This window comes from Netta rufina (genome assembly GCF_964035555.1).
Source record: "Netta rufina genome assembly, chromosome: 1".
NCBI classification, from domain to species: Eukaryota; Metazoa; Chordata; class Aves; order Anseriformes; family Anatidae; genus Netta; species Netta rufina.
The window spans coordinates 2,484,628-2,498,642 of NC_140123.1; the positions used below are offsets into that span (position 1 = coordinate 2,484,628).

The 14,015-nt window shown below is 40.0% G+C and overlaps 1 protein-coding gene across 1 annotated transcript in view; it reads left to right on the forward strand.

Annotated features, from left to right (window-relative positions):
* Window positions 1-14,015, forward strand: part of UVRAG (UV radiation resistance associated) — a 92,022-nt gene that overhangs the window by 15,163 nt on the left and 62,844 nt on the right. Inside the window, exons 3-6 of the mRNA XM_084289116.1 lie at window positions 708-742; window positions 2,975-3,136; window positions 4,696-4,770; window positions 10,189-10,274. Coding sequence (XP_084145242.1) covers window positions 708-742; window positions 2,975-3,136; window positions 4,696-4,770; window positions 10,189-10,274 — 358 coding nt within the window. The remainder of the gene's footprint in view (window positions 1-707; window positions 743-2,974; window positions 3,137-4,695; window positions 4,771-10,188; window positions 10,275-14,015) is intronic.

Sequence of the window (14,015 nt, forward strand, 5' to 3'; positions counted from 1 at the left end):
TGCTTTTTTTTGATACTACCAATGCTTGGAGCTTTGCAAGTGACTTTTGTTGCTTCCACATTTTATTTCCAGGAGTAGAACCTTGCTTTTTGAAGGTGCTGTTGTAAGAATCTGTAACTCTTGAGCCTCCTGCTTGGACTTTCTTGTGGTGGTTGGTCGAACCTGTAATTGATTTCTGCATCTGAAGTGTGGTTGTCAGCCTGTAGTTGTCCACTTAAAGGCTTCAAGCTCTTTTTGGCTGGGAGAGCCAAGGTTCATGTGTCAGCAGTTGCTTATTTCCACTTAAATATAGGTTTCTTTGTACCTCTGTGAGGTGATTTGGCCATTTACTTTCTAAGCATCCGGAACAGGTCACCCTTGCTCTTCAGGAAAGGAATACAATTAGTTTATCCCTCCTGCACTCTTCCAGGAAGATGTCACGTAACAAACTTGTCACTTTGCAAATGGCAACCAAATGTTGTAAAGTGCTGGAACAGGTTTTTTCCCCCAGAAACCAAAGGCACAGGAATTCCTCAGGATCATCTTGGGTATAAAGATGAAACTTTTACATTTAAATAATGACTTCTAATAAGTAAGTGTCAGTGGGTAGTTTAAAATTCAAATAAGTTTGACTAAAAGTTACTTGTTCTAGCTTTTTTATTTCAAATATTAAGATTTATATCAGTGTTTAAACTAATTTAAAGGTATTTTTTACTTTTTTTCTTTAGAGTTTTATAAGAGTGAAGTGATCAAGAATTCTCTGGTAAGTTACTTTCATATAAGAAAATCTTTCCTTTTGAAATTGTTGTTTGCTGCAATATATAGGTTTCTCTGCTGAGTGCTGTGACCATTAAATGCATATTTTTACTCTGTTTCTGTTAGGAGCATCACGTTCATTCTCCTTTTCAGGTTCTTTCCACAAGGGTTGGAATAGAGTGGGTGACTAGGAGAAATGCATGGTTTTTATTCCAGCTGTGGAACAAGGGCCTGTTGATACCTCTGCATTTGGGACTAAACACTCCAAAGGCAGAGCGTTTTCTTGTGAAAACTGATCAGTGTTCAGGTTAAGCTTTACAGTATATCAACCCTTTAAATGCTGAGAATGCCAAATAAGCCAAGTAATGTTAGCTGAATTTTAGCTCGTCCCAGTAAATCTATTTCTCTCACTGAAGTATTCTTTCAGTGTCTGGGAACTGAATGTGTCATGCCTAAGGTCTGTTTACAGTTCATCCTTTTTTTTTTTTTTCCCTGTTCTCTCTGGTGTTAGCAACAGAAACAGCTGCTTTTATTTAAATGTCTGCAATTTGCTTATTCAAGGGTGATTGTATATCACTTGCTGGGTGTACAGATTCATTAGAAGTGTCGTGTAGTTTAGCAACCATGGTGTAGAAGCAGAAACACAAGGCATAATGTCCCAGATAAAGGGAGAATCAGACAGACAGTGCTGTAGGATATACCACTAGATTCTTTGAAAATCCCTTTGTTGTGTAGGTGAATGGTAAGGAACACCTACCTGCATGTATAAATAAATGTGTATTCTCTGCAGAGCTAATAGGTTTAAAAAAACAGAGTATGTGAACATCTTATTTACTAAATTCTCCAATTCAGAGCAGTGGAAGGACCAGAACTGAATAGTTTACTACAATGGAGAAGGGGTGGGTCTCTGGGAGTAGGATGTTGCAAGCGTTGGGCAAGGCAGTCTGAAAACCTGCTGAACAGTCTCCAGTGTCTGCATCAATGAGGTGGAAGTGCACCGTTAGAGCACGCTGGGCTATAAATGCTTCAAAAGCCTCCTGAATGGAGGAAAAGCTGTCTGCATCTGCAAGGCTCTTACCTTGCTCAAGCTTGTATTTCTTGAGACCTTCGGATTTTCAGTTCTGCCTATTCCACATCAGGAAAACAAATAACAAAAAGGGAATCGAACTGAAGGAAACAGGATGACAGAAATCTATATAAAAGGTGTAGCACTGAGCAAATTCCATACATCTTCTATGGGCCTGGTATTAACAGCCTGGTGTTTTTGCTGAGTAGCTACCAAACATCTCTTTTCCTTAGGGAAACTTCCTTAAGTTTATTCCTTCTGTAAAACTTACTGGCTAGCTTTGCTCCTGCTTTTGTTGTGGAGGAGTTTCCATCTTTGAGACCAGGAAATCAAGCAAGAGAGGGATGTATATATATTTTTTTTTCCTATTTCTGCATTTTGGACACCCAGTGGTTTAAGGGCTGGGGAAGTCCAAAAGTTGCATACTGGCTCTTGCCCCTATCAGTGTTGGATTGACTCTGTTTTGGTTGTAGCTTGAGCCAATTACAACAGATTCTGTAAGTCCTTATTTAAATGTTATCAGACGTGAGTCAGTTCTTGGAGTGCTGCGTGTTTGCAAATCTGGGTCCAAGTGGAATAGGAGGAAGGTCATCATTCAGCTTAACATATGCTACTTTTTTCCTGAGATGCAAGCTTGATCCCTCAGAACAAAGAGGAGCTCTTTGTGGCAACACTTGGGGATTGCCATCAGCATTGGTCAAAGAGGAGGAGAATGGAAACAAATCTGTAAATAAATTACACCAACTTAATTATTGGGGGAATAGATCAGAGTTTTAATTCAACTCTTGCAATGAAAGCTATACCCTGGTTTTCAGAAGCTAAATTATAACATGGAAAATAAGGTTGCTTCCACTTTAAAAGTTCTCAAATTGGCTGTACTCAATTAATGAAGTAATCTTCAATGTTTTGTAATAGAAAGCAGCAGAACTCATGGAGTTTCTGCAGTGCTTTACAGAATATAGTATTTAAGATAGGAGTTGCCTTTTGAAAATGAAATAAGGAAGCAGCTGTTGCTTTCAACTCTTTGTAAACCCTGAAATGCATGATGTTCGAGTGTCTTTTTTTTCTTAAAATCCATGTTTGACATGGGCTTTGCTACATTCTGATATTGTGCCTAGATGTTAAGGCTGATTTGAGCTTAAGTTGTTCTTATTTCCCTTTGAATACCACCAGAATCCAACGTGGAGGAGTCTGGACTTTGGAATAATGCCCGATCGTCTCGATACATCCGTCTCGTGTTTCGTTGTGAGGATCTGGGGAGGCAAGAAGGAGCATTTCCAGCTTTTGATTGAGTGGAAAGTCAACCTAGATGGCTTAAAGTACTTGGGACAGCAGGTAATGTGGAACAGTTCTTCTCTACTCCTGATTTACAGAAATGAAACAGATAAATAAATACAGAATATTAAGAAAAGAAATACACATTTGAAGGGTGAACTTTAAAGTCTTATTGTCTAGATTTGTATTAGTTCACTTCAGAGCTTTAAATCCTGACTGAGTATTTATTTAGTTTGCAACCATTGCTGAGTGAGCCTCCCAAATGATACTGCTAGCACTTGGTGCGTTAAATTGCAATGCAGAAATTGATTCAAGGAAGTAGCAGTGTGATTGTACACACAGTTAAATGAACACAGGTCTTAATATTTGTGTATATTACAGTTTCAGTTCATTCTCCTGGGAATGGCACTGTCAAAAATCTTCATTTTGAAGAGTTTACCGTACAAGATTTAGAGAGTTGATAAAAGTTTGGTATTTGTCCCTTACTAGGAGCCTTTTGAAAGAGGTGAACAGTGTTTTCTGTGTTAAGTTAATGGTAAAAGTGGCTTGAAAGAAACCTCTATCACACAAATAATAAAACCACAAAAATCTGGTGCCTTTTGAATCATACATGTTCTAATTCCAGTGGGCACTTCTGGACTAATTAATTGATGAGATCTATCAGAAGAGCAAGAGTGGGTTGAGCTGAAGACAGCTTAAGTGAAAGCAAAAAGAGGAGGGAAGGTGGAAAACAACACAGAAGGGATGCGAAAGTAGTCACTCACCACCTCCCACTGACAGACTGATGCCCAGCCAGTCCTTGAACAACAGCTGCTGTGGACAGACTGAGCCCTAATTTTTATTTCAGAGGGTGATGGTTGTGTGGCACGTAACTTCCCTTTGGTCACTTCGGGTCAGCTGCCCCCTCCCAACCTGCTGCTGCCTCCCCCAGTGAGTAACTGCAGGGGTGGAGTGGGAAACAGAGGTGGCCTTGATGCTGCGTGAGCACTGCTCAGTGATAGCTGAAATACTGCTGTTACCAACGCCATTTTAGTCACAGATCTAAAAGACAGCACCATATGGACTGCGAAAAAGAAAACTCCCTCCCAGCCAGACCCTGTATCCCTCAGTGTAGTGTCTTTTAATATTCCCTTTGTTTTTACTCAACGGAAGAAATGGCTCCCTAAAGAATATTCTTTAGTGCATGCTTTTATTTGAAACAACGTTCATGAACAGCAAAATATTAGACACAAAACTAGTTCAGTATTACAGCTATTATGACCCCAACAGCCTATTTCTGAGGTTTTAGGTTCATATCACGTACATGCCAGTTACTCTTGAGGCTTCTTTGATTCATTTGCTGGTCTTCTTTGATAGCCTGAAATGCAACAGTAGGAAAGATGCTCTGGCCGCTGTTCCTTATCTCAAGGTAGAATGGCTGAACATAATCTGTGACTGTTACTAAAGCTGTAAAGCAAATGTTTTTTTCTCTGGTTAAATTCACTTTTCTGTTTCATCTGCTCCTGGAATTACAGGTGCTGAGAAACTGCTTGACCATCAGTCATACAGAGCAATTTATGCTCAGCTGGAGTGTAAAACCATATTAAGTTGACCTTAAAATGATTTTTCTTCTCTTGTAGATACATGCAAGAAACCCAAACGAGATTATTTTTGGTCTCAATGATGGTTATTATGGAGCTTCATATGAACAGAAGGTGAGGATCTCTCTTATTTGTTCTGGCTTGTTAGTGGTGGTGACAAGCTGAAATTCAACTTCTAAACTTAAATTTTCACACTTGAGCACTCAGAACATTAAAACGCTTTGTTTTGAGGAGTGTTTTTTTTTGACATGACAGAGGTGTTATCTCACTTCTGTTGCTTGGACAGTTGGAGCTATACATGGAAGACTTAGAGCTTAGCATTTTAGGTCCAAAGAAACCCCGATTACTGCAAATAAGCTTTGAGACTTTACTGCTTGAGGCAGACACTTCATTCACACTTAAAGCATCTTGAAAATGGTGGGTTATTGAGACTGATTTTCATGGTGAATATAAAACCGCGTTAAGTGGTGGTTATTGATCTTAAAACCAGAATTTGTAGCTCTTAAATTGAAGCTATTTGCCCTATTGCAACCATTTCACTGTAATATTTGTTTGTCTGGCTAGTGAACGCAGCCAAATTATTGTATAGCAGTGCTGATTACTACACAGAAGATGAAAAAGTTTAAACTTACCTAATATAAAGGGCACAGCTAACAGCTTTTTTTTATCCCAAATTGCTGGTGGCAGTGCTGTCCTATGGATAGGTTGTGTAAGAAGTCTGTGGCTGGAGAGAAAATGATTTTCGGCGTAGTTTCTTCGTGTACTGGAACCAGCAAGGTCCAGTCTTGTGGGGACAGCCAACCCCACGAGTAGCCATTCCTATATGGGGAGAGTGCAGCAAGTGGCAAGGTGGCTGCATGTGCAAAACTCTGACCATATGCAAGCCTTCAAATTGTGTTTGGTATTTTGGTGGTTATTATTCAGATACAAATGCTATGGTAGGCAGCTCAGGCTCTGCTTTCTGGTGCTGTTAACTCAGTTTTGCTGAAGCAGGATGCAATTTTAATGATTTTATTGTTAGTAATCCAAGCCTGTATTCAGTGTTGGTAACGCCATCCTTAATCTTGCTCCCAGGTGTGTTTTGGTTCTTGTATGTGCTCTTAGCAAAGTTGCAAGTACAGACCTAGTGTATGAAGAACACATCTTTTTTCTGTCCTTCCCTATAATTTATTCTAGCTGCAAGAGCTAGAAACTTATTTTGTCATCCTGTTCTTGAGCTTCTGGTTGCTTTTTGTCAGTTCCTCAACCTAAATATCTTCTGGTATAGTACGTACCTCCTGTATGTAAGTGACTTGTGTGCAGTTCATGCCCAACTTCTTGACTCAATCTTCCTATATCCTTCAGAAGCTCTGTGTTCCTAAGGGGTACTTCTGTCTTAATCTCTTTTGCTTTCTAATTTCCTAATTATTGCTGCTGGTTATCCCAAATACAGCCTCACTTTGGTGGGTACACTGACTTGTGTATAAAGCACTACCTGAAACCTTCTGTATGGAGGGTCTTTTTTTTGTGTCAGGTGTGTGGCTCTGTCACTGTAGAAGCTGCATGACACAGTTTCTGCTTGGCTGTGATTTCTGATTTCTTGGGATGCTTTTTATTTGATGGGGGGGGGTTAGGTCTTCATAATAATTCAAGACATAAGCCTCATATTGAAATTTTTGATGTAATAAGTGGATGGGATAACAGTTCTGGTTTCTTTGCGCTGGCACATAATAAGCCTTGTGAAATTAGATGTGTACAAATGCTATTTTGCAAGTCTAATGAAAACCCTGTGCACAAAGACACTTCAGTGTTGGATGTGTCCTCTGTTCTTACACATCTCATTATGAATAAAGTTACAGCATTGTACTCTTAGCTTATTTTTTCTGTGCATTGTTCCAAATAAGCCTGATTATTTTAATAATCCTTTGAGCTACCATTTAAATAGCCAAACTAGATTGATGGATTCTTACAATTAAGTGCCTTTTAATAATAGGGAAATTAAGTTTTTATGGTTATAAATGTCCTTTTCATTCATTAATGCCATTTATGGGCCAAAATAAGGAAATCGTTGGAAGCTGACTAATATTTTGGAGACTTTATGAACTCAGTTTTTCAAAAAGCACCATGGAGGAGCTACTGAGCACCACTGGATCCATAAATGCAAGTTCCTATTTGCTGTGTTATCTGCTTATTTATAAATAGTGAGAGGTGGGGGCCTGAAAACAATTGTAGCAGAGCAATCTGAAGCAGAACAGGAACAACTAGCATTGTCACAGCTATTTTAACACTGGAGATGCATTGATCAGGTGGGTGCATCCCTGTTAATCAAACAGCAAGAACAGCATGCCCGTGTAGGAATGCTGTAGTTGCTAAATTGTTAACTTGAAGTGAAAAAAGAAGGTTACACCTTCAAAAAGGAAGGTTACGTCTTCGCTAGGTGATGTGCCTTAGTGGTTTAGGACCTTTAAGCCCACTTTTTTTTACAAGGTAACCTCCAAAATACACGTGTGTATGCTCAGAAAGCTTGCTTTGCAGGAGGCTTCTGTCCTATAAAGGAGCAAAACAGAACTGGAACAGAAATTGTAGGTAAACCAGGCACTTACAGTATAGCATATGTTGTGTTAGTAGGATAAGAGTCCTATCTTTGTTGTTAATAGAACTGACTCTTTAATATTTAATATATTATATGTTAATATAACTGACTCATTTTCTTTTTTGCACTGAATGGCAGAAGGCCTTTAAATTCTGTATTCTTGAGAGAGAGATTTGGGATTTTACCACTCTCATCCCTTCTGTCCAGCAGTGACATAGCTTTTCCTGGTACCCAAGGAGAAAACACTTTCCGTGGGTAATGTTCTTAATCAAGTTGTTGTTTTATTGTAACATTGGATACTTGTATCATGGTGAGAAAAAGGTTGGGAAATGAGGTTACAAAAGCCTTTCCGTGTGCCTTCTGAGCCCTGAAGGGTTTTACTTCTTCGCTGTAGGTATCTCACAGTGCTCATATAACTCCTAGCATTTACAATGAGGTTGGGTAAATGAATGTGTGCTTAAGGTCAAAGCAGCTATTGCAAGCAAATAAGCTTTGACCTTAATCACATTTGACTTTCTACTTAAGCAGAAGCTGGAGGTACAATTTTGTTCAAGATTTTTATTATTTCATATTAAACTGTGCAGTGATTTTGCTAGATGAATTCAGTAGGACTGTTCCTTTTGCAACAACCACGTCTACCTTACTTTCTTGTTTCCTTTAGTTCTGATATGGGACCATTAAAACATTTGTTCATTATTGATTCCATTCTCCCTCAAAATCATACAGAGAAACTGTCTAGAATTGCTTGAGCTGAACCAACATCTGAGTAAGAAATGGATGAGAACTTTTTTGAAGCTGTCAGCCTGGATTTAAAGTATTCCAGACCCTTGAGCATTCTTCTGAATCTTCTTGGTTTTGCCTGAGACTGCATGTTTCTGCGTAGCACTGCTTTTTGGCCAGCTTCAACAAAATAAAGCCAGTATAGCACCTAGACCTTCCTAAAACCACCTTTTTCCTCCTCTTTTCCTCAATGTCTTCCTGGCTTTCAAAAATTTTCAACAATTTTATGTTTACTCTTGCTAGCTAGTAAGACTTGCCCTCTCTCCTGTGGTGATACCTTTTCAGAAAGTGCATTTAGGGAAGCAGGTAAAGCTTTTACTTGGACCAACTTTCTGTTGGTTCCTTAAAGAAATAAAGCAAGAGCTAGCCTGTAGGGCTCTGCATAACTCGAAGCATTTGGTTGTGCCCAGGGACAGACAGAACAGTAAGTTATAATCCAGGGACACTGAGCTGTAGCTACGTTTTCCAACAGTCAAGCAGTAGGACCTTTGAAAAGCTGATCTCTCTCTCTACAGCATGTGGCCTACATCACGTACATCTACCTACAGGTCAGAGGTACCCACATCTACCTACAGGTAGAGGCTGCACAGACCATATTTAGTAGCTAGATCCTGGCCAGTTTCCAGAAGCAGAGCTTTTATGTATGGTTGCAAAGACATGTGCCTGTATCTAATAAATATTGCGGCAGAAAAGTAGACAAACTCCAGTTCTAAAGGGTAAGCCTCTGTGATAATTAAATTTGAAACCTTTCATTTGCATCTGCAAATATCCTCAAGATAGAATAGTTTAGGAGTTTGTTTGGACCACTGTATCTGCTTTGTTGGGCATTTCTTTTCAATACAGTCATACAGCAGGAGAAAGAGAGGCTAAAACATGCAGCTACTGGGAGCTCTTTTCTTCCTGCAGTGACTTCTAGGCCATTCCACTTGTTCTCTGAAAAACTTTGCACTTCACTTTCTGAAGGCAGTGCTTGATGAGATTGAAAACATTTTGTACCATGAAGTCAGTTTTTCACCATTCTAACTGATTCAGGGATTAAGGTGTCTTCCTTTCAAGATTTTTTTTTTTTTTTTCTAGGGGATATATGTATGGATTTCAGCATGTAAGATAAATCTAGCATCTTGAGAACAGGATTGAGGAGCTGAGGCAGTGCTGCTACGGTGCCTCTACTACAATATGATTCATATGTAGTGTATAGATCTCCTGATTTATTTAAGTGGAGCCTTATTTTTGGTGCAAAGTCATGTCAGCTGCGTGGCCTGTGGCTCATACAGTTGTCAGATGTTGACGTGTAAGTCTGCATCTCAACATCTTGAAATGGAAACAGCCTGTTGAGGCAGGCAAAATATATCTAAATAGGGGTTGTTGCAGTCATATCAGAGCACATCCGTATCACCACTTGAAAAGTTTGCTGGTCATGTGCACCACCTCGGGCTGTTTTATATTGTAGAATAACGCCGCCTTTCTGCAATCCGTTAGGTCTCTGGCAATGCTGCTGGCTTGTTTGACCTAGTTAGAATTCACTTCGTCATGTGAAGAACCAGTTCTGAGAGTTTGTGGCATTTCATGGAATTTGGCATGTCAGGCACAGCCACACGAAGTACGATATTGGACCCTTGTGACATAAAGAATGGCTCTTGGCCTGTATTGGTGTCATGCTTCTAGTGCAGCACGTAGGCTTTGGTCTGCTAGGGATGACGCAGGGTGTTTGTAGCTTCCAGAAACTGGTTCACATCTTTCAAAGCTTCAGATTGCTTTGATCTTTTAAACACGTGGAAGCATGAGTGAAGAACAGGACTTTATCTAATGGTCTTGTGCATCTCTGGCACAGCGCTGAATGCGTAATGGGCTTTCAGCTCTGAAGAATGGCAGTACTGTAAATCACATCCTACGTATAAAATGACTTTATGCAGTAATGGATTAGGAAGTTCAAATTCTGTGTCTCGAACTCAGATCAATGTGCTACTGACCTATCCTTTTATAGGTAAGTGTTCTTGTAGGCCAGACTTGAGCTGCTGCTGTTGCCTTCTTCAATTGCTTCTGCCAACAGTATGTAAACTTGTATGAAGACAGATGTAAAATGCATTAAATGCAAGGTCATTTGTTATCAAAGTGCATGCTTTTAGTCCAGATGGAAGCTTTTTTGATTTCTAAATTACCATTTTTTTCTTTGCCTTAAGGATCACTCAGGTGCCCTGAAGAATAGTCTTCTCCAAGTGGATCAGAACTGCGTTCGTAACTCTTACGATGTCTTCTCTTTGCTTAGGTAAGATTTTTGAGAATATATCTGCATGGACATTTTAACTTATTTGGGTATGTGGAAGGAGCCTTTTGAAATCAATAAAATTCTGAACTGGACCGTGCAAAGGAGCTATTTAGGTAGTGCAGGTTTGCTACTAGGGATGAGGAGGTGAGTCTTGATGCGTGTTTCTTGGTATCCTCTGGGCTGCTTCCAGTGGACGCTGACCTAGAGCTGGCCCAGAGACTACCTTACAAGTGTTGAAAGCTTCTATGTTAGGGAACCTCTGTGGAAAGCCCTTACTCTGTGTTCCTCAACAAAATGAGAACTGATTTAAATAAAATAATGAAAAGAAGCACCTTTCTAAAAGCTGCTTGAGTGATGGTATAGCTTATGCAATAGCTACACAATAAGGACTAGATTTTTTCTGTTAAAACACTGAACTGAACTTAAATTTTGTGTAATCTTCCCTCGTAATCCAGAAGATAACTGCTTAGTGAGGAAGCAGTTATTCCATGGCGTGTAGTACACGACAGGTATAGTAACTGCGCTTTTGCACAGCTTGATTGTTTTAGCTGTCTCTGGTGAAAAACATAAAATATTGGTACGAATATAAACACAACAACCCTTTTCAAATCAGTTTTAACTATAGCTGTTCAAGAATGTTAGCTGTGGGGAAGTATAATAGCATTAAAAACTGTAAGTAGGTTGGGTTTGAGGAGTAGGTTGTGTTTAAAAGGCATTTTACAGCATAGTTTTCAAACTCCAGTAATGAAATAACATTATTAGGTATGTTACAAATGAACACTTCTAGAAGCAAATGTGTAATAGAGTTTTCAGAAGTCGTGTTTGGCTTTCAGTTGTAGAAGTTGTCTTTTGGTAGTGCTAGCAGTAGGTGTCACTGTTGGCTGCGTGAAGCAATAGCCCCAATGCTACAGTGAAGAAAGTGGCAGGGAAAGTTGGCTCTAGATCGCTTATTCGGAAGTCAATCTTTTATAAGTTCTCTTAAAATTTAAAAGTGCTTTTTCTTGATTCTGTAAAACACTTCAACATTTAGAAGGCAGTCTGTAGTTTATCTTTATTTCTAGTGGAAAACAACCAGGGGACGTTAGGAAGTTCTGGTTACACTCAGACACAATCCATTGGAAGGGAACTTTTATATTATCTAATGTTATGTTTTTGTTAAGAGAAAATGTATGTTGGTCATCCTGATTGTTTTGTTCATGAATATTTTCCCTGTTTCCTTTATTTCTTTGTAGTGTGAAGCACAAACTAGAGAAAACACTCACTATGATACCAGCTGGTCATGAACATGACCAACTGGAGCCCTGTCAAATGTGAACTTTTCTTCTGAAAGTGTCTGTCAAAAAGCTGAATAGAAGTGAAAATGTCAGCTTTCCTAAACCTTCCCTTGCTGGGTGCCCATCAGTGCTGTTTTGAAACCTGATTACCGGAGCTGTGTGCTCAGGTCTGGGGAGGTGAGAGTCCAGGTGCACTCTTGCAGTTTCTGGGTATGCTGTTGGGTGTAGCTCCTGTTTAGCTCTGCCTCTGAGCTAAGGGGTACTCCTTTATTTTTTGCCTTCTCCTAAAAGGAATATTTTTTCCCAGTCCTCAGCACCAGGCCTGATGCTGATTATATTTCAGTGGATTCTGTGTGCCTTATCAAGGATATATTGCATTGTGTAGTTCCAGGAAAAGCTGAAATTTTTAACTTACGGCCTTATATAGGTGTGGTTTTTTTGCCTGTTTACTTGCTAGCTGGGAGAATTCTTTGGGAATGGAAGAGAGGTCCTCCACATAGTCCTGAATTCCCCTCTCATCTGTCACATTAACTCAGCTTTTTTTTACAGGTCCACTTTCTCTACCCTTGCTTACCCTCAATTCCTATTTCAGAAGCCTGATGATAGCATTTACTACTTCCTAATGATCTCAGGTCTCTTTTTGTCAGGTGTGCTTTTTCTCTTCCCACCCAGTCTGGTTTGTCACCTCCTCCAGGAGTCCAGACTTGAGTAACAAGACCGTGAACTCTTTCCAAAGATTTTTTTTTTTAAGAGCATGTTCCTCTTACAACCAGAAGAGAGGTACAGGCATAACCTGAGTTGTGAGTCATTTGACAGGACATGCACTTTGGGAGGAAATGTATTGCTGTCTGCCTGCTTCTGTCCACTGGCTCTAAAGAGAGCAGGGAGGTGTCTACACTGTAAAGGTTTGCATCTGGTTGTATAAATCCCATCTTTTGAAGCCTTTCCCATGATGTGGTATACTTCTAGTAAAAACTCACAAGTTGCACATCTGGTTTTGTAACGTTTCTGTGAGATTGTGAATGTGAAGAGCAGCTCGTACTGGCTTTTCTTACTTCTCACAGCAGGAAGCAGGTCCCGGTGCTGGTGGTATCCACGTTTGAGTTACTCTGAAGGAATTGTGCTGCCAGGTAGCCACAGTGATCAGCTGTACGACGTGAAGACTGTGACCACGTTCTAGTTCAGCCCTTACCTCTTAAAAACTGCAATAATCCATTACTGCTCTGGGGTTAGTCTCCGTCAGCTGTCAAAACTGCCTTTTGGGGAAGAAATTATTTTATTTTTTAGTTCTCAATTGAAGAATAGCTAAAACTTAGGAAGCTTGTGAATATGCCTTTATGGAAAGCATATGCTTGGCTCCAATTACGTTGATTAAAAAAGAATCAATTAGGAATGCCAGAGAGTGTGAACAGTAGAAAAACTTGAGTGTTAGATTAAAATGGTGCCAGTGTGCTCCAATGCTTAATTAACTCGTAAACCCATATAATTAAGCAAGAGGAAAAGTTTAAGTACCCAGGCAGCTCAGCTTTACACGAGGAAGTTCTCAGCACCCCTGTAGCTCACGAGCCTTCGTGTTTTGGGGCAGGGACAAGAACCTCAGGCAACCACAGAGCAGCTAACAAGCTGCTCATGCCATATGGAGATGACGAATGTTCTTCCAGTCGGTTGTTTTAAAAAGGCTGACAAATTAACCACCCCAACTGGAAAGCTAAAATTTCGACTTTCCCACCCCCCCCTGGCCATATTGTCATATTTCCTAGAAAGAGGTCACTTGAAGGCTTTCTAAATATTATGTAGCTGGTAGTAATAGGTTGTACAGAAACACGTTTCACCTTTCATATAACACTCAGGATGGGCCAAATACATCTGAGGTCATGTTCTGGACATGTCTCCAGAATCAAGCTCTCTGCACACTTGCAGTACGAAAGGCAAGAGATTTATATTTAGTATTCACTGAGTTTTCTCTCCTTGTTTTCTTTAATTTGTCAAAATAGACCTTCCAGTGTTAAGTGGTGTTGGGAGGATGGGATATGCTGGCGAATCACTAAAGAAAAGACATAGTTTTGTGTGTTAAAATTTTACTTAAGTCCTTAAATAGAATACAGAACATTACTTTTTCTACAACAGTTTTTTCAGGGTATTGTGACACTTCAAGCAGTTGAGCTTCTGGTAGTATTTATGCCTCTAAATATGTGAGTGCATGAAATCCTCTCAAGGTCAGTATGACACAAAGAGTGATGGAAAGGCTAGTCAAACTTGTCCCTTTGTGGTTTTCCTTCCTATATCCTTCTCTCCAAACAAAACCTCTTTCTCTCTGAGGGTGCTGAGGCCCTGGTCCAGGCTGTCCAGAGGAGCTGGAGGTGCCCCAGCCCTGGCAGTGCCCAAGGGGCTGGGGGCAGGGATTGGAATTAAATGATCTTTAAGGTCCCTTCCAACCCAAACCATTCGGTGATTCTCTGGCTTTAAC